Genomic DNA, 18,382 nt, shown 5'->3' with positions numbered 1-18,382 from the left:
AGAATGGGGAGGCATAGGAGGGAGCGTACCGGGCAGTTGTCGCAAGTGCAGTCCTTGCCGCAGTTGCAATTGCTCTGACCGGAGCAACCGCAGTTACCGTTGTTGACAAGGGTGAAGATGGTGGGCTGCATTGTGTCGAAGATTGGAGATTGAAGATCGAAGGTGTTGGGAAGTTGTTGGTTGTTTGAAGTGTTTGTAAGATGATGTTTGCTTGATGTGGTATCGACCTCATGGGAGAGGATCAGGGACATTTATATACACTCATTGCGCGACTTGTGCGGTTGCCTCAAACCCCTAGTCTCCGCCGTTCGCCCACCACGATCCATCTCAACCGTATGCTTCCCAGTCCGGTCGCGGGCTTCGTACTCGGGTGGCAAAATAAGCCGCACTCACAAAGAGTGTGCTTCTGCCAACCAAGACAATCGCACAACACCACACAATATCAAAAATCTAAAAACATATGATTGTAGAGAATATATTATTCTACAATTCTGTGTTTTTCAAGAATTAATCTCAAGTCGTTATTGCGTGGCGGCGTGGCAAAGAGGGCGACCTTGTTGGTGTTGCTCAACTTTTGGCTGGTTTAGAGTGCAGCTTTTTCTGGCACCTGAGGTGCCTCCCTGAAAATGACAACGATCTGCTTCATGATCCATCCTAGCCTACCAAAACTTTTACCACCCCCGTGTTAGCATGTGGGTAGTTGAGATGTGATTGGTCGCGCCATAGCTGCGATGTTTGTGCGAGTGGAGTAAAGGTTTTGTGCGGGAGGCTAGGGAGGAAGCTTAAGGTGAAAAGGGACTGTGCGCCGGTTAAAGTGGGTTGAGGGTTTTGTGCGGAGTAGAATGCCAAGGATGAGGGTTTTGGGTGAGGCGGGGAGGAGGGACGTGCATGGGTGCGTCATGGCGGGCGCTGCCGCCTTCGTTGTCAACGAACGTGTGTTCTAGGATAGTGGATGAAACTCGAGTGCAGTGGTTGGCATGCAAGAACCAATGGACGAGTGCTTCGATGAGTGCGTGATGCCACCATGCTTTTGGATAATTGCGCTGACGAATACAGTGTTAAAAAAACTATCTAGACATGCTTGGTAAGAATAAGGCTGAGAAAGTTCAGAGCCTCCCCTTTAGAAATTTAGTATCGAAAGTCACTTAGGAGCTCAATATGCGGCTAAATTTGGCATTTCTTGATGAATCTGCCTCCATTCGTGTTGTAGTGCTGCCTTAAGCCATGCAGTAGTGTTGACAGTATATAGTTGATGTTTGATCAGTTCTTTGATGATGTTCCAGATGCCTTCAATAGGGTTAAGGTTGGGTGAATTAGCTGGATGTGGGAGCACTTTTACACCACGTTCGTGCCAATATACTGCTGACAGAGAGTAGCAGCTGCGTGTGCCATGGCTTGGGCCGTTATCCCCTTGCAGATACCAAGTATATCATTGTTGTATAGGTACGTTAGCCTGGAGTACATCAGACTGAGCGACTAGATCACTGTATGCAGTGCAGTACTGGTAGATATCTGTTTAAAAAAGTTTGGTAGAGTTATAACTGCTGCAAGTTGAGTATAGGCTTGGTGTTGATGCATGGTGAATCCTAGATTACATCAGCAAAGTGTGCGAGTTTTTTGCCTAGGGGGTGCACTTGTCGTTGTGATGGGCTAGGCCCTGGAAAGCTCGGTAGAGTCTTGAAATAGATGAGATCCATTTGTTCCCTTCTTATTTAGTGTATAAGCAAGCAAGACACACTAAAACTTGTCAGTGTTTCTCCATAGCTCCTCATCAATTCAATCACTGTTCTCAGGTACCAGCATACTTTGCGCAAACCCTTACACATACGTACTTATAGGTCCAGCTTCGTACATCTATTACTACATAGAAGGCTCCCAAATTCCTTAGCCAAGAATAAAATGCATTCGTTTTGGTGTGCTAATGTTTCTTGGAGATCGTTGGTACCTCCTTAACGGAGACGCAGCTCACCGAGGCTCCCCAAGATTCTAGTCAGCTAAACACAGAACCAAATACAACAGGAGTTGAAGCTCTCAAATACGAAATTCGCTACGACCTCTCTGAAGGCTTGCCTGCTGTCCCTACTCACCGAGACTCTCAACCCACTCGATCGAGGCAGGTATGTCAAGATCGTAGTCATTCAAGTCCTCTCTCCAGTCTCGCGGCCAATACGTAACATCTAGCGTAATATCAGTCTCGCTCATGACCTCAAACACATTATGCTCAAGGTTCTCGTGAGCGAACAAAGGGTATTCATCTCCATATGGCCTCTGACAATAGAGCTCGATCTTAGACAAAGCAGGAAGCCGGTCCCGGGCATTGCGGGGCCGAGCAAGCCAATCGTAGATGTTGATTTGCGGGCAGTTCATTTCCAGACGTTCGAGCCTAGCGGGTAGAATTGTTGCGGGTGAAGGAAGAGTGTCGACCGTGGAGATTGTTCGTCCCAATAAGCATTGATATGGTGCCACGAGGTTCTTGAGTGCCTTGAATTGCTGGAAACCGGAAGTGGGCTGAACGTCACGGAGAAAGTTGTTGGCGGGACCGTCGTAGTCTTCGGCGTCATGGTAGACGCCTAGTGGGAGAATGGTCAGATCGGCAGCAACTGGACTGAGCCGCTCAAGCAGGGTATCGAAGCTGCGTTCGTAGTCTTCCTCGAGATCTGAAGGGCTCGCAGGCATCATGTCGACTTCGAGATCGTACATTGTCAGTCTGAGAACCTCTAGGGAGGGGAAGTGAGCAAGAAATGCCTTGAAGGCGGCATAGTGATGACTGTTACCTCTGAGTACCTCCGAGCGGACTGACACGTTGAGCGTCGTGAGATTGATATTGACTTCAGTTGGCGCTTCATCAGGTAGGATAACGCATGGGTGCGTCAGGTTTAGCTTCTGGAGGCATGGCAGTTTGGCAAGTGCCCAGTGGAACACAGCACCATCGTAGTCGAGGTTGGTGAGCTTCTGAAGGCCAGGAGGCAGTCGATGAGCGCTCGTGTTATCGAATCCTGGCATCAGCTTGCTCAAAGGCTCCGGAGCAAGGTGCTTGCATGTTGTAGTCTCTACCAAGGCGCTCGTCTCAGATCCGACGAGGCTGAGAGTCAAGCGTGAGGTCTCCACGTCACTGAGATGTTGTGATAGAATACGGTCCCCAATAACCATCTGGTTCAACAAAATTTTGGTGGCGGAACAAAAGTATATATTGCCGGGGAAAAGAGTGGAAGCATCGACGTTGAGGTTGACGTCATGGTCATAGAACGTGCAAGAGAACTCTCTAATCTTCTGCGCCAGGTCCGGCCGGTGGACCAAAGTGCAAAGCAACGGCCACAGCACGTCTTTACATAGTTTCCAACCCATAGTCCTTCTGTCACCAAGATCAATACAACTGTATAGCCTTTTCTCAGTGCACTCTCGAAATCACGAACTTATGCGCGCAACAACAGGTAGATAGCACGCAGGGATGTACCGAACGATGCTTTTGAGCAGCTCTACCGGAAGCCTCCCGAGGTGGTTGTGAAGGAAGTCTGTAGTGTTCCATGACAGGTCGATACTATCAAGTTCGGCGAGCCATTACGTGGTTGTAGCTGCTGCACCTGTGGCCATGGTGCAGGGCTAGAAATGTGTGTGCGTGTCGCGATTGATTGATGTTGTTGGGGGCAAGAGTAGAAGAGCGAAATTAGATTTGGCCAACAGGTACCTGTCTCCTCATGGCAAGTAAAGGCAGTCGCAATCATGATGACAAACGCAAACCTGAATACGTCCACGATCTGGCAGAGCTTCAAGCGCTTGGCGCAAGGCTGTCATGACTACGATTGACGCCAAAGACTGTTCCAGCGTGTTTACTTCACAGAACTCACCTGAGGTCAGCTGTTTGACGAAAGGCTGTTGTCAGCAGCTATGTTGAAGGGCCACTCTCACATGCGAAGGAAACCATACAAAGTGCGATGCTTTCAGTAAAGTAGCGCTGAGAAGGCAAAAAGAGACTCAATAGACGTCCAGACCTGACTGCTGTTTGCCTTGGTGTTTATGAGAGAGAATACTGGACCGCATCTATGCGCTTGCTGTGAGCTTGTAGCAGCGATTTGTTGCAATGTCGGCCGTTATGTCCGTTTAGCTCGCCATCGTGTAGTCGTGGGCGTCCAATCAGACAGTCTCAAAGCAACTTTCTTTTGTACCTTTTCAATCAGCATTACAGCCCGCGCATCCGCTAGCAATCACTTGAAAGGAAGGATATGACTCATTTCACTCACTTTGACCATACAAAGTCGAAAGTCAATTCAGCTCGTTGCTTACGCTGTGGGGTAAAGTCTGAGTTCGCGCTTCCCCGCCACGGCGTGCTGACTGCAAACTCGCCTGTCAGCGGTCCGGCGGCATTACTGCATGCACTGACTCTGGGTCGATGCTGCATGCAGTTGCTGGAGTGTGCGTAGGCTCCAAGCTTCGGTGATTTGCCATTCAGCTCACCTGGCCAGGATTCCGGAATGTACTCCGAGCAAATTGAATATCGCCAGCCTTCTCACCGTTGATAGCGTATATGCGTGTAGTAATCGCAAAGCCGTGCGATATGGACGAGCCGGAATGAGACACCGGTCAAGTCTTGCAGATGATTGGTGTGAGCGCCCTTGCAAATCTCAGAAGGCTGAACGTGGAAGCATTGATGTTGGAGGGGAGTTTGACGCCAGTGGCTCGTATCGTGAAACGATCAGCAAGGGGATCCAAGCGTCTGGTTCCCAGTACTGCAAACAGGGTTCGCAGGCGTTGTTTGCATGCATGGTCCTTTATTCGGTCGCGTGAGGGCAATGCGTGGAGCTAGTGAACGCTGAAGGATGTCTTCGATCAACGTAGTAGAATGAGCCACGTGAAAACATATACACCCCAGCTCAAGAAATCTAACCGTAGAGATGTCGAGATGGCAGGATCATCATAACAATGGAGGTACAGAGCTGACAAAGGTGTAAGAATGACTGAATGCCGCTCTGCTTATAGGCAAGAGTGCTCTGCGTGTGCTGTTGCCGAGAAAACTTGTAATATGCCATCTTCCACCGTGATATGGCAAGTACCCTAAAAGTTGTGAAACGCTGCACATCGTCCGGGCCGAGCCTAAGAATGAAGACTACCTTCGATCTGCCGCTGACTTGGAAATTTCACCATCGTTTGCGCTGAACTAAAACCCGACATCTTAACGTGCCCATATGTATACTGGCGATGGATGGTTATGCTACCCTATCAGCAATGCAGACTGTCAAGTGTATCGGGTAGAGGAGTGACAGCTAGATATAAATAGTAGGTCGAAGCTCGCAAGGTCTGTGCTACGGAAGCTCTATTGTTGATGGGCCAATCTACATAGACAGCCCTGCTGATGATCAAGTAAGTGGAAGCTGACTGCTGTATAGATGTATGAGGTATGACGTCCAGAATCCGGAGTGCGTACTCAGTCTGTACGGTGCGGACTTAAGACAGTTCAGATCAATTCACTTCCAACCTCTCGTCCGGGAGACTACCTGAGGTACGAGGTACATCATTAGACCCAATGTTGTGGGAGAAGCCCCAGCACTCCAAGCTGACTCTTGCTTCGGCAATCAAGGCGATAACGTAGGCTCTTTTTGGCATGTGATGGTACCGTCGATCCTCGGATGGTGGTTCTTGAAAAGGTGGAAGTCGTTGCCTTAGTCCGGCTCTCGAAGAGTGACCAAAAGCGGCAGTACCAAGAGCCACGAATGGTAGTGCCTGGAGTAACAAGGCCGAAAAGGTGTCAGCTGCGTCTTGACGACCGATTTCTGGTGACTGGGCTGAATGCTGGCTCAAGCCATAGTGACACACAACGGCGTGCGTATATTGATATTCGTGATATTTGTGTAGTTGATGTTGGACACGTTCGCATGTAAGCACACGCGCTGAAGAAGATCGCTGATCCTGAGTATGTCATCTGTACAATCTGGACGAGCCTTTGATCTTGCTGATGCTGTACTCCAACATGAAGAGGCCGCCCCGTTCGGCTACACAGACTTGATTGGACTGTATAAGAGAGATAATGGGGCGATTTGGTGGTAGGTGGAACCACGTGGCGGTGTTTCAAAGACGCTATAAAAGGCCGACTCATATAGGCATACGAAAAGTGTGTTTCTTTTTCGGGAGTGGTGCCTTCTCTTGTACCACTTGCCGGTAGGGTACCTGCTGCGTGATGGCCAGGTGAGCGTGTATGGCGCGCTAACCTTGGAGGCCAGAAACATGGTTCTTGACAAGCCGTGCTGTTTTGAGGAGGCCACGCATACTCTGCCTGCACTGCCTTTGTCGACGACATAGCCGCGGGAGAGGCAGCATACTTGCTTTTGGGCAGGACCGGAAGTGGTGGTAGTTTCGGCATACCGAGACGTGATTTTCTCGGATTGCCATGATTGGCGGACACCGTCCCCGCCTGCATCTGTGTCTTGTCTGGCCACAGATCTGACTTGTGAAATCGCAGGCATGCTCGGAGGTTTGTCTGGTAGGGTTCAACTGCCCCGCAGTGGTTGTCTGCACACGCAAACGCAGCCGGTCAAATTCCCACCAACGTCGCCGGCAGGAGGTGCAGCTGACTGAAGATGTCGAAGCTTGTGTGCGCCTGCAGCGACTGCCCATGAACAGCAGTTCGAGTCCAGACGAAAATCACTGGGGAGTCCCACTCCCTGGACGCAGGAAGGCTGATCTCCTCGAAGCCAGGCCCAAGACTGTGATTCGCCGTTCGTATCCCGGCACTTCAGCGCCAAAGGGCTGGTTAGCAGGCCACAAAAGCGGCCATGGCCACTTCCCACAGACGCGGTGAGCCGTCTTTACGCTAGCAGCTAAGAGAGGCCGTTTGTGGACTCGGAGCAGGACCGATTGCCTGTGATGAACGTTGACTGCACCCGCAAAATGCCGCTTGCGATAGCCTGAAAGCTTCCTGGCAGGCGTGCATGGACATGCATGTCGTGAATGCAGACTGCAACCGGGCCTCTAAGAGGGTGGTGAGCAGCGCAGAGCCTCAGCAAACACGCAGCGCAGTGCAAGGGCGATGGCAGCGGTGATGTCGTGCGAAAAAGAAACGACATCTGGGCCTGCATACAAGGCGGCGGCGCTCAGCATCCCACGCTGCAGCGTCGTTGAGCTCCGCAGCTGTCGTCAAAGGTTGATAGAGCTTAGAGCAGCCAGCCAGTAGGAGGGCGGCCCTCTACCGGCGCCCAAGATCGCTGGAGCATGGCGGCAGCGGGAGGCCAAACTGGCTGGGGAGCAAGGTTGAGGGCAGCAGTCATACTTTATCTGGTATTCACATGGCCGAGCGCTCGCTTTGTGCCGCGCAGTGACCTCGAAAGCGTCGCAGATAGAGTGATGGTTGGCAGCGCGCGTGCGGTGGTGAGACGGCGCTCAATAGGGCAGGCACGCGTCGAGCAGAGGGCAGGCGCGCCGCCAGCAGGCTCGCAATCCATACAGTCATTGCCTGGTGGTACGCTATCGCGCACGTCTGTCGCGGTACCTGTGTGACTGCGCTGCAAGTGTCTGGAGTACTCGCACAGCCGAATCAGCTTAGGCTTATGGTGGTCGCGGTGCTGTCCAAGGGTCCTGGGTCAAGCCCACAGCACCAGTCTCAACACGCCCCTTCCCGTGGGTGAGGTCGCTTTTAGCAAGAGCGTCCCGTCTGCTTTCCACCAAACCTCTCCTTCCCACACCCACACCTGCCCCTCCTGCATCGCGCCGTTCCTCCCTCCCTCAGTCTCTGTCAGATGCCCTCTGCCCTACTGCTCTATCTGAATCTCACTGCCGCGCGGAGAAGTAGCAGCAGCGCATCCCACGACTGAAGATACTCTGCGCATTTACTCTGCCCGCGTCTGCATCCTTGCTGCCGCCCCGATTGGCTTGCGCGGTACCTTGCCCTCGACCAGTCCAGCGATCCGAGCTCACAGCCCAGCGCCTGAGCCACCAGCTCTCGAGTCCGCACCCCCCAAATCCCCTCTGCATCTGCTGCCTCTTGCATGCACTGGCCTTTCCACCCGTTCTCTGCCACTCTGCCCTAAAGCACCCATTCACCGTTGCAGCCCAGGAGCCCTCGCTGCAGGCGCATTCCTCACAGACTCGCCCGCAGCCTAGCGCATCAGCTCCAACTTTCGTTTTCCACCACGGAGCCTGGTCCCATATCAGACCGGACCCCCCAGTGCTCAGCCGTCGCGCTGCTTCGCTCTCCCAAGCCGGCCCAGTAACTACCTCCCGGACAACTGCATCCTCCTTCCGCAGCGGCTGCGCGCAGGAGACTATTGTTCCTCGACCACGCCAGCACCCGTAATTCTTACTGCACAGCGCCAATCGCTTATCCTCACACGTGCGCCTGCGCCTGCGCCTTTGTGACCGTTCGCAACCGTTCGCAACCGTTAAGAGTTGACCTGGGCATAACCACGTTTCGAAGCTGTTTTACCCCCAGGTACCACCCTTATCTACATTAGACTCTCCCACCACGCGATCCGAGACCTGACACATCTGAATCGTCACCGTCGACTCACTACATTGGTCACCGCCGTCCGTTTGACTCGCTTCGATCGGCGCTCTTTGTTTCCACCACGGCCGCCACGATACCTCGACGACAAAGGAAGAAATGGCCGGTGAGCCAAGTCCGAGCAGCACAAGTCCTTCGAATCTTTCCAACAGCCCTTTCCTCCACGGCTCACTAAGCAGCTCCAACTCGTCGTCACCTCCGAAGCTGTTCTCCAAGAACACCATGACGGCAGACGTCTTCTCATCCTCTCACACATACAACATGAACGGTGCTATTGGTGAGCGTCGGCCAACCGAGCGCAACGGCCTCTCCATGCTTTCCTTCGGTGATGCCGACTTGACGTCAGATAATAAGACTCGACACGCCATTTTCTTGCGCAAGCTCCCTAGCAACAGTGACAAGGAGGCTGTGCGCAATATTCTGCTTTTCGCTAAGGACCTAGTCGACTGCGAAATGGTCCCTCAGTCTCGATACTCAGAGGACAAGGGCTTTGCCTCTGCTATTGCCTACTTCCAGACCTACGATGGCGCAAAGGAGGCGCGCGATCTCCTCAACGGCAAGCGCAATGCTACTAAAGACGCAACTCTGATTGTTGAGGTGCTACAGGATGGCCATGGCGGCGCTATTGGCTTGCGGCGCAACACTGTCGATAGCGGATCTGCGCGACATGGATCCATTGCATCCTCCACCGGGATCGCCGGCGCGACTTCGAACGGACGTCAATCTTCGCGATACAATGGGACTTTCCAAAATATGGAGAAGATGTCCCCACCAAATGGAACCCCAGGTCTTGGCAACGGAGAATTCGGAGTCTCCAACCTGTTCTCGCCGACGTCACCGGTACAGACCTCATTTACAAGTCGCAATCTGGGAAAGTCGGTCATCAATGATGAGGCAGACGATGACAACGATTTGCTCAACGAGTCCATTGGGTACGCCACTGGAGGTCCACCTGCTCAGTCCAACATGTCGCGCAGAGCAACAAATCCAAATCCATCGATTCCAGTGTCCCGTTTTGCATCACTATCGCTGAACACGAACAGCGTCAACGGCATGAGCTCCCCACCGTCGAACAACTACGCATCTCCACGATCTGCAGCCACTATGCAGTCACCTGGACCGGGCCTTTCGGCCATGTCTCCTCATAACGTACCGCCCGCCTTGAACAACGGGCCCAACACAGGCTTCCAGCAGTATCCCTCGCATTTTGCTCGACCAACGTATCCCCCAGTTAATCCTGCTGATCAAAACCCACCCTGCAATACGCTTTACGTTGGAAACCTGCCTATGGACACCTCCGAAGACGAGCTCAAAGCTGTGTTCTCCAAGCAGCGTGGGTACAAGCGTCTGTGTTTCCGCACGAAACAGAACGGCCCCATGTGTTTCGTCGAATTTGAAGACACATCGTTTGCTACCAAGGCTTTGAACGAGCTTTACGGATATATGCTGCACAACAGCGTCAAGGGCGGGATTCGACTTAGTTTCTCGAAGAACCCTCTTGGTGTTCGCAGTGGTCAGCACGCCAGCATGGGATCTGCATCATCCATCACTCCGAGTACTCCTCTTTCCGGGTTTGGAAGCGGCGTTGGAGCCCCGCCTGGCTTCTCTACGGCCACTGGCCCACCACCTGGCTTGTCAGCCCCTCCAGGTCTAGCGAACCAGTCCCACGCAAACGGCAACAATGGCTTTGGCATGTACGCCAACGGCGGCTTCGGTATGGGTCCAAATGAAATGTCCAGCGGCATGCGCCAACCCATGGCTACGGGCGGCAACGGCTTCGGAAGCATGGGCGGAAGCTACTCCGCATACATGATGGGTCGTTAGAGACGACGACGATGACGACGCCGTCATGATTGATGAGGAGTTTGGGGGTGCATCGATCTCAAGCATACGTCAGACGTATGCTGCATATTTGTCGCGTTATATCCTGTCACTTCGGTTACATTGCGAGGTGTTGAGTTGTTTGGGTTGAATCTGGTTTCATTTCTCATTTATGCAAGGGCATGGGTACAGGCGTGGAACTTCCTTCAGGACTATTGCGTCCTTTGGGCATGGACTTCCTTCCAGCATACAGCGATGATTCCCCCTTGTGCGTTTGCTAATTGGCTACACGGCTTGCACGGAGAGGCGTTCGAAGAGGCTGGATTTATTTCATTTTTGTTCTATTCTACACAAGTTGCGGACCCTTGCCATCGTTGGTAGCTTCTTTCAGGTCGGGCACCAGGGAGAGCAAATTGACTAAGCTGGCACGGAGGAGTTGTATCAACTCGTATCTGCGACTTTGGGAGGTTTCCCTTCTTCGTCCAGCGATGAAACGGTCGTTTGATGGTACACGGCCATCCATAGTTTGGCAGATTCAACAGATGGCAGTCTGTTGAGAACCTGTTGTTGCAATGGTTTTACTCTTACCCACTGTTTTTGGTTTCTCTACTTCGTCATCTTTCATCTACACGCGCATTGCAGGCTCGCAGCATACTAGGAGCTGGACCATATTCTGTCCTTACATTTATTATCTGGATTTGGCAAGCATCTACTCGGACTTCGGTCTCTGCCTTCACGTTGTAACGGCCTGTCATTACTTGGGCTGGTAATCTGCTTTACGTCAACCATTTTGGGTTGCTACATGTGGCTGCATAGAGCGACGTCCCTCATATCACTACCTAATAAAAATCATTGCGTCACGATCCTGTAATTCATGTGCAGGTGTTAGACTGTCCAGTACAACGACACGTAACGTTCGAATGCAGAGCATCATGCAACGCTCTATCCAATACTTCGTAGCAATACGCTGGTCTTGACTGAGCTACCAGCTCCGCACCATCAGTCATGACCAACTGCGGAATCAGTTTCAAATGCCTCAGAAGACCACCACCTGGCGGCCATGTGGTGATCGTCCGCCCTTGCATATGGTTGTACAAACTACCACGGATAGATGCAAGCATCGAAAGATTGCGGGAGATGTGTGTCGATCATCGCGTCTACCCTGATCGTCCAAATGAGATGCGCAAGATCAGATATCTTCAGCATTTGGAGCTCAGAAACATTCTAATCTAAAAAGCTGAATACAGGCATGCTGTTTCGCTTCCTGGAGGGGATGGAGAGACAATGATAGCTTTAGTCACGTGAGACATACTCTTGGCGCTGCTAGTGCGGAAGCTAAGACCAATGTAACTTTTCTGCATGTTGGTGTTCGAAGCTTCGAACCACATCGCAAGACCCATGCTCATTGCTCGCGTCTCTTTTCATTCTGTGTACTATATTGCATCGATGCGATAGCATTGGCCCACAATAATTATGCCTCCTCGGATCCGCTCCTCCAAATTTGCCTCCCTTCCCCGGCCTACTCCCAGCCAATCTTCATCCGCACGACCACAATCGATTACACAGAACACGCAGCCATCGCGCCAATTCTCACAAACATCATGCCAACAAGCCACATTACGGCGGCGGAAGTTCTATGAGTGGCTCAATGGCCCGGGAAAACAGCTGAAGGAGCCTCTTCCCGACTCCACCAACTACCTCGGAGCCTATGATAGGTACGGCAATCTGGTTCGTGCAGGGCCAGGATATCAGCGTGGAGCAGCAAAACCACAGGCGGAGGGCGAGTCAAAATTGACAGAAACCACGAACAAAGCCGCAGCGCCAACAGAGGAGGCCAAGACACCAGAGGGGCAAGAGTCATTAGATGAGCTGGAGTCCGCAGCACGGAAAGAAGAGGTCGAAAAGAAGGATGCAGAGCAGGACGACTCAAAGCTACCACCAGAGACTGCAGAGGATCTCCGCCCATTCCCCCTGAACCAGTACTTCCGCAGTCAGTCCGTGCTCAGTGAAGATCTACGAGAAGCCATTTATCAGCGTGTGAAGCGAGATGGGGCGACAGTGTCGCTTGCCAGTGTCGAATTTGGTGTCAGCAATGAGCGTGTCGGCGCAGTCGTACGTCTCAAGCAAATGGAGAAGGAATGGATCGCACAGGTACGTTGAGACACTCCTTCTATCTGCACTTCTCCCCCACGACATGATGAGACATTATAAATTCGATTAGTCTTGAAGACACTTACATGGTTACAAAATGTAAACAGGAGCTCTGCTTCTGCTGAACGTCGACGATCACTTCGTTATGACTAGAGAAACATGTTGGCGACTATTACTGATTGTGATTCAGGGTAAAACCTTGGCCGTCCCATACTCCAAGGCAGTCCTCAACATGCTGCCCACAACACCACACATCGATACTACAGACCCCAAGAACAAGGGCAAGCGACCCATCGTACACGAGCCCATCAACGATCTGATCGTACACCCGGCCACTCGTCAACAGCTGTGGGTTCCCGTTGCCGAGTCAAGGCACTTCACCCGTGAAGATGCTGGTAAGGCTTTCGACAACAGCCTACTCCCTGCCGATGAGCGCATTCCCCACCCCGAGCTGGTCAAGGCCGAACGTGAACTCGCCTCAGGTCTGAGCTTCGAGGAGCGCCGCAAGCTTGCTGAGGAGCGTTTCGCTGTGGAGACAGCGCAGAAGAAGCGCGAAGAGGAGGCCAGAGAAGCTGAGATTCGAGCACAGAAGGTCGTTCCCCAGAGGAGATGGGACTTCGTGTTCAAGGACATCAGCGTTGAAAGCGCAGGCCGCAACGGAAGGGACGTGAGGGGTGTCGGCTGGAGATATGGTCTCCCCCACCAGGACCGCAAGAAGGGACAAGTCAAGATCCCAACCAAAGTCGAAGCGTAAAGCTTGTACGATATGTAACTTTATTGTCTGTGTATGTGTCACATGTAGTATATGGCTGCATCTGGAGCGCGCATTTTCATTGGCCACGATGCCTGCGTTTAGCATTTTGAGCAATATATCTACGTCTTGTGTTCACTCAGTCATCCTTCAAGTGACCATGCATTTTATCTTCCCTGTGACTTATACCTTATCCCTGCAGCCATCCGGGACCATCCTCCAATCTGCGACATTCTGCCCCGGCTCGATCAATGCAAAGCATGGCTACGCATCTTGCAACCAGATGCTTGGCCACAGAATGCTGCACACCTCCCCGCAACCGCCTTCCTTCTTCCAACGTCCGTGACGCAGCGCAAGAGCACGCGAGCACCACTTGCGCGCGCATCTCTGCGCAAGACCCTTGTTCAATGCCCTAAGCACTCCACCTCATCTGTAAGCAACCTTCTGCCCACCTCTCTTCTCCATCTTCGCCTGCCTCTTACTCTGCATAGCCCCCGGCTGCGGGACCCCCGCCGCATCCGTATACCCAGCGCCCCTAAACCCCCTATACATGCCATACAACGAGTACCCACTGTACACCGGCACAACAATCATGCCCCACCACATCCAATCCCCAAACAAGGTCGCCAGCACAACGCATCCATACGTCCAGTAAGTCACATCCCACATGTACTCGGTCAGGCCGGGCGCATCGAGGTCTTCGCCGGCGCGCTTGATGGAGCCATCGGGTAGGTGGGTAGGGCGCGAGAGCCGCTCGAATTGCAGGTTGATGAGGAGTTGGGGGGCGGAGAGCAGGAGGTAGAGGAGAAGTGAGCGCCGGGTGAAGGTGGAGCGGAAGAGGAAGGCGCGCAGGAGCCAGAAGAGGGTGTGGATGGCGAGGGTCAGGTAGAGGGTTGTGTTTAGGCGGCGGGTGTTGGCGGCGGCGAGGGTTTTAGTGGCTTTCTGCTTGTGATTGGTATACTGCCAGAAGTTTTCGAATATAGGGCCTCGTAGTAGCTCAGGCAGTGTCTATACAAGGATACAACAGGGGCACGAGAGCATCAGATAGCTCAGAGTCGAAAAGAACAACGTGGGGCTTGATAGCCATATTTACTTACCTGCGCCATGGTGGGCAACGGGCTGTTTTGGCACTGGACCTCTTTGGCTTGAAACACTGTTTTGTGCTTCAATGGCCAGCAATCAATGGCAGTTGGCGTTACGGTGTGCGTGCGATGACGATGGCTGCGGGCAGTGGCAGGCTTCCCGCCGCATTCGAACGGTGGTTGGACCTGCTATCCTGCCCTGTGCACGACCTCTCACCGTTGCATGCACAACAAGCCCGAGCATTGCAGCACGTCTGTTCTCTGTTCTCTGTTCTCTGTTCTCGCGCAGGACAACATCGCGCAACCCGTCTGGCCCTGCTGCAGCAGACACTTCCTCGCTGCTTCCTAGTATGTCACCCTAAGGGCCCGCCTGCCCTTACACCTGCTGCGTCCGCTGTGTTTGCCAATTCGCTTTGTCGAGCACGCCGAAAGCGTCACCTAGCAACATAACATCGCCCTTCACCGCGAAACACGCCTGCCAACACCCGCACCGCCCACGCCCCCTCTTGCGCCCTCATCTCGCCGTCTTCATGCCTATACCACCGTGAAGCCCCCCTCCCCCTCCCCCCATCTTGCTCAACTCCACCTTTCCTCGGCGCGATACACAACACCATCCATCCGCCCACCATGTTGCCGCCGCCTTCTGCAGCCAACGCCCAGCTGCGACAGCTCATACACTACCACCTCGACAACGGCTTCACCGAAAACGCGCTCTTCCTCGCCGGCCGTCTACACGCTCTGGACAGCCGCAACGCCGATGCTGCGCATTTGTTAGCCCTCTGCAACCTTCGATTAGGAAGGTACAAAGCTGCGTTTGAACACTCCAAGAACAAGGCTGCGCAGGCGCAACATTTGGGATGTGCGTACGTGTTTGCGCAAGCATGTCTGGGCCTGGAGCGCTTTGAGCTGGGAGCTGTGGCGCTCGAGAAGGCTAGAGGACTGTGGCATGGGCGAAACCACTGGAGTAAGCGCGCTACGATAGGGCAGGATGTGCTGCGGGTGGGCTAACAGTGACACTAGACAAGCACTCGGAGACGTCAAGACGGCATGTTCCCGACGCTGCAGCGTGCTTCTGCCTGCTAGGGAAACTTTGGGCAGCACACGGCGACACCAAGAAGGCTATCGAATACTATGTGGACTCGCTGAAGCTCAACTCGTTCATGTGGGATGCTTTCACCGGTCTCTGCGACATTGGCGCTGTTGTTCGACCGCAGAACGTCTTCACCATCACCCCGGCTATGCTGGATTCCATATCGCACATTGCACAGAACGGCCACACAGCGCAAGTCGCACCACCACAAGAAAGCTTGGAGAGCAGCAATCCATTTGTTTCGAGGCCTGATGACGACCCATTCAATCCACCAACACGGCAGCGCGGAGATGCAGGACTCAACATGGGAGGAACGAACTTGCTTTCGAAGCTGAACGGCAGGAATCCAGCGCCTAACGGGCGATATCTCAACATCGAAACTCCGGTGGCTAACGGCCAGGACCCTGACGACGACGATATGATGATGGGCGAGAGCGGAGGTCCAGTCATGACAGAGCGTGGGCCAGCCGATATCATGCACGCGCCAGGGCGGAAGATTAGGATGCAACCGTTTGCCGCCGTGGAAGACCCGCCTAGGATGCGGCCGATCACGTCGAGAGTGCGAACGAAAACGAACCCTTCAGATGGCGAGCAGACAGACATACCACGACCGGTGAATCAGAATGGTCATAAGAGGACCATCTCCGGCCACTCTACGCATGTGCAACACACACAAGCCTCACAACAACACGCAGTCGACCCTACAGCCGCACCACCGCGTAGAAGCGCCCGATTGTTCAACTCCATTGCCTCCATAGGATCCACTCGCACTACAAGTCGACCGCCAGCAGCTGCTCCTAGTAGAGACCCAGAGATAAGAGAACGACGAGAGCTGCGGAAGGTCAAGGCGACAGGAACGAAGGGAAGGACAGGCACCGCATCGACTGTAGGACGAGTCGTTAGCGGCAACCGGAAACCAACCCTCGATGCTACAGAGCCCTTAGAACCCAAGCCAAGGCCGCTGAGCGCAGCTGCGATAGCACCACCGCCGCCTCCCAGAATGGCTCCTCCAACAGATATCACCCGTGAAGAGGAAGCGTTGAAATGGCTTCTAGACCTGCTGCACAGGATTGGATCCGGTTACAGGTACCTGAGCCGCTACGAGTCAGTGAAAGCCTTGGAAGCATTTGCGTCTGTACCAATAGCACAGCGCGAGACACCATGGGTGCTTGCGCATATCGGCAAAGCACACTACGAACGCGCACAGTATGCAGAGGCGGAGAAGGTATTCAAGAGGATACGTGAGAAAGCACCTTCATACCTCGAACACATGGAGGTGTACTCCAACACACTATGGCAACTGAAGGATGAGGTTGCTCTTGGTCACTTGGCGCATACATTGATCGATCAGGATCGTCTGTCACCGCAAGCGTGGTGTGCCCTCGGTAACGCATCGTCTCTTGAGCGACAACATGACGACGCAGTCAAGTGCTTTGCGCGAGCCACGCAACTGGACCCTAAGTTTGCTTACGCGTTCACTCTGCAAGGTCACGAGCACGTAGCCAACGAGGAGTTCGACAAAGCCATGCAGGCGTACCGGAACGCGATCAGTGCCGACAACAGGCATTACAACGGCTGGTACGGTCTCGGAAATGTATACGAGAGGATGGGCAAGTACGATGTCGCTGAGAAGCACTACAAGGCCGCATCCCAGATCAATCCAAACAATGCTATGATTATTGTCAGGATTGGGCTGGTAAGTGCAATAAACAATCACGATATGCACAGTACTAACTTAGACCAGGTTCTTGACCGTATGAAGAAAATCGATGTCGCCCTCACACACTTCCAAGCTGCTGTGAACCTTGACCCTCGATCCATCATGGCGCGCTTCCGCAAGGCGCAAACACTACTCAAGCTGGGAGACTCAGAAGCGTCTCTCAGGGAGCTGCTTGTCCTGAAGGACCTAGCGCCTGATGACCCGAACATCCACTTCCTGCTTGGCCGCTGCTACAAGAAAGGCCGAGACCGTGCGAACGCTATAAGACACCTTACGATTGCGATGAACCTGGATCCGAAGTCTCATGGCGTTATCAAGGAGGTCATGGAGTCGATTGATCAGGATGACAATGCTGGGTGGAGCAGTGAGGAGGACAGATGATAACCCTCTTATTCACAACTAACGAACACTCGGACCTCTTGTACGAACCTTGGACACCGATTGCACCCCGAGCGCATCGCTATCGCCGGCATCACATAATCAACCTCATCCTCACTCTCGCAAACGTACACAAAATCGGCCTTTATACCCTTCGTTATTGTACTCTTTAACGTTGCATGTTCTTGGGGCGAGCAAAAGCTGGTTTGCATTTGCATTGCATTGGAGGAAGGAGTTTGTCAAGTTGCTACCCATTTGGGCAGTGCTGGGTTATGCATTGCTTGTTTTGACAAGGCACGCTGGACGAGGATATGAGTTATACCAACAGTTTTTTTTGGATGATGGATTGCATGGACTGGTGTCTTGTGCTGGACTGTACAGTAGGTAGCTTAACGATCAACATCTTACGGGAGATCATTATACCTCTTCTCCACCCTTCCTCCGCACTTGAACATATTCCTTTTCAAGCTCCTCGGCTCTCTGCTTCTCTGCCTCCTCGGCCTTCCTCTTCCGCTCTGCGGTCAACTTGTCTTGCAATTCCAACAACATTCTCTTCCTCTCCGCTCTTGGCAAACCGCGTTTGCGCGTCTTTTGGTCCAAGTTGCTCAACTCCTGTATATCATCCAGATGGCAGGCGGCTGGGATGTCAGAGGGGGAAGGACTGTGTGGTACTTCTTTCGATACTTCGACGAAGTCGTAAGCGTCTCTACTGCTCACGCCGCTGTTTTCTTCACTGTTGGCTTGTTCTGGTTCCAGGAAGGGGCGGCTTGAATTGGGATACTCGATGTCGCGATCGAAAGCGTCGTTCGTCTCAGACGAGCGGTGATACTCCCTATTAGCGATGTTCGCTGGTGCTGGAGTGGGGAGGGATGTGGTTGTGTTACTTCTCTTGCGTGCCATA

At 53.0% G+C, this 18,382-nt stretch overlaps 7 protein-coding genes across 7 annotated transcripts; 3 read left to right on the top strand and 4 right to left on the bottom strand.

Moving 5' to 3' along the window:
- Nucleotides 1-1,335: 1,335 nt before the first annotated feature.
- Nucleotides 1,336-3,150, bottom strand: BU25DRAFT_418458 (uncharacterized protein; the record flags this gene model as incomplete). The annotated part of the gene is made up of 3 exons (XM_033707873.1): nucleotides 1,336-1,453; nucleotides 1,833-1,854; nucleotides 2,088-3,150. 3 exons carry the CDS (start codon nucleotides 3,148-3,150, stop codon nucleotides 1,336-1,338), a joined length of 1,203 nt encoding a protein of 400 aa, XP_033565879.1.
- A 2,257-nt stretch (nucleotides 3,151-5,407) lies between these two features.
- Nucleotides 5,408-6,506, bottom strand: BU25DRAFT_194904 (uncharacterized protein). Its single transcript, XM_033701033.1, has one exon. The coding sequence runs from the start codon at nucleotides 6,407-6,409 to the stop codon at nucleotides 5,741-5,743; it is 669 nt and encodes a 222-aa protein (XP_033565878.1). The 5' UTR covers nucleotides 6,410-6,506; the 3' UTR covers nucleotides 5,408-5,740.
- A 1,767-nt stretch (nucleotides 6,507-8,273) lies between these two features.
- On the top strand, nucleotides 8,274-10,597 carry BU25DRAFT_194898 (RNA binding protein-like protein). The gene has a single exon (XM_033701032.1). It carries the CDS (start codon nucleotides 8,588-8,590, stop codon nucleotides 10,310-10,312), a length of 1,725 nt encoding a protein of 574 aa, XP_033565877.1. The 5' UTR covers nucleotides 8,274-8,587; the 3' UTR covers nucleotides 10,313-10,597.
- A 1,097-nt stretch (nucleotides 10,598-11,694) lies between these two features.
- BU25DRAFT_407328 (uncharacterized protein) lies at nucleotides 11,695-13,334 on the top strand. Its single transcript, XM_033705500.1, has 2 exons — nucleotides 11,695-12,460; nucleotides 12,651-13,334. The coding sequence occupies exons 1-2, from the start codon at nucleotides 11,783-11,785 to the stop codon at nucleotides 13,212-13,214; spliced, it is 1,242 nt and encodes a 413-aa protein (XP_033565876.1). The 5' UTR covers nucleotides 11,695-11,782; the 3' UTR covers nucleotides 13,215-13,334.
- A 329-nt stretch (nucleotides 13,335-13,663) lies between these two features.
- BU25DRAFT_445773 (uncharacterized protein) lies at nucleotides 13,664-14,429 on the bottom strand (the record flags this gene model as incomplete). The annotated part of the gene is made up of 2 exons (XM_033709453.1): nucleotides 14,309-14,429; nucleotides 13,664-14,153 (listed from the first exon to the last, which is right to left on the bottom strand). Coding segments are annotated over exons 1-2 (498 nt in total), but the record flags the coding sequence as incomplete, so codon positions are not given.
- A 434-nt stretch (nucleotides 14,430-14,863) lies between these two features.
- On the top strand, nucleotides 14,864-17,890 carry BU25DRAFT_407326 (TPR-like protein). Its single transcript, XM_033705499.1, has 3 exons — nucleotides 14,864-15,257; nucleotides 15,314-17,079; nucleotides 17,128-17,890. Exons 1-3 carry the CDS (start codon nucleotides 14,921-14,923, stop codon nucleotides 17,482-17,484), a joined length of 2,460 nt encoding a protein of 819 aa, XP_033565874.1. The 5' UTR covers nucleotides 14,864-14,920; the 3' UTR covers nucleotides 17,485-17,890.
- An 8-nt stretch (nucleotides 17,891-17,898) lies between these two features.
- BU25DRAFT_479272 (uncharacterized protein) lies at nucleotides 17,899-18,381 on the bottom strand (the record flags this gene model as incomplete). Its single annotated transcript, XM_033711022.1, has 1 exon — nucleotides 17,899-18,381. One exon carries the CDS (start codon nucleotides 18,379-18,381, stop codon nucleotides 17,899-17,901), a length of 483 nt encoding a protein of 160 aa, XP_033565873.1.
- Between the last annotated feature and the right edge of the window lies 1 nt (nucleotide 18,382).

This window comes from Macroventuria anomochaeta (assembly GCF_010093625.1).
Source record: "Macroventuria anomochaeta strain CBS 525.71 unplaced genomic scaffold BU25scaffold_4, whole genome shotgun sequence".
Lineage (NCBI taxonomy): Eukaryota > Fungi > Ascomycota > Dothideomycetes > Pleosporales > Didymellaceae > Macroventuria > Macroventuria anomochaeta.
The sequence above is the reverse complement of the archived record's forward strand: the minus strand, read 5'-3'. Positions and strand labels throughout refer to the sequence as shown.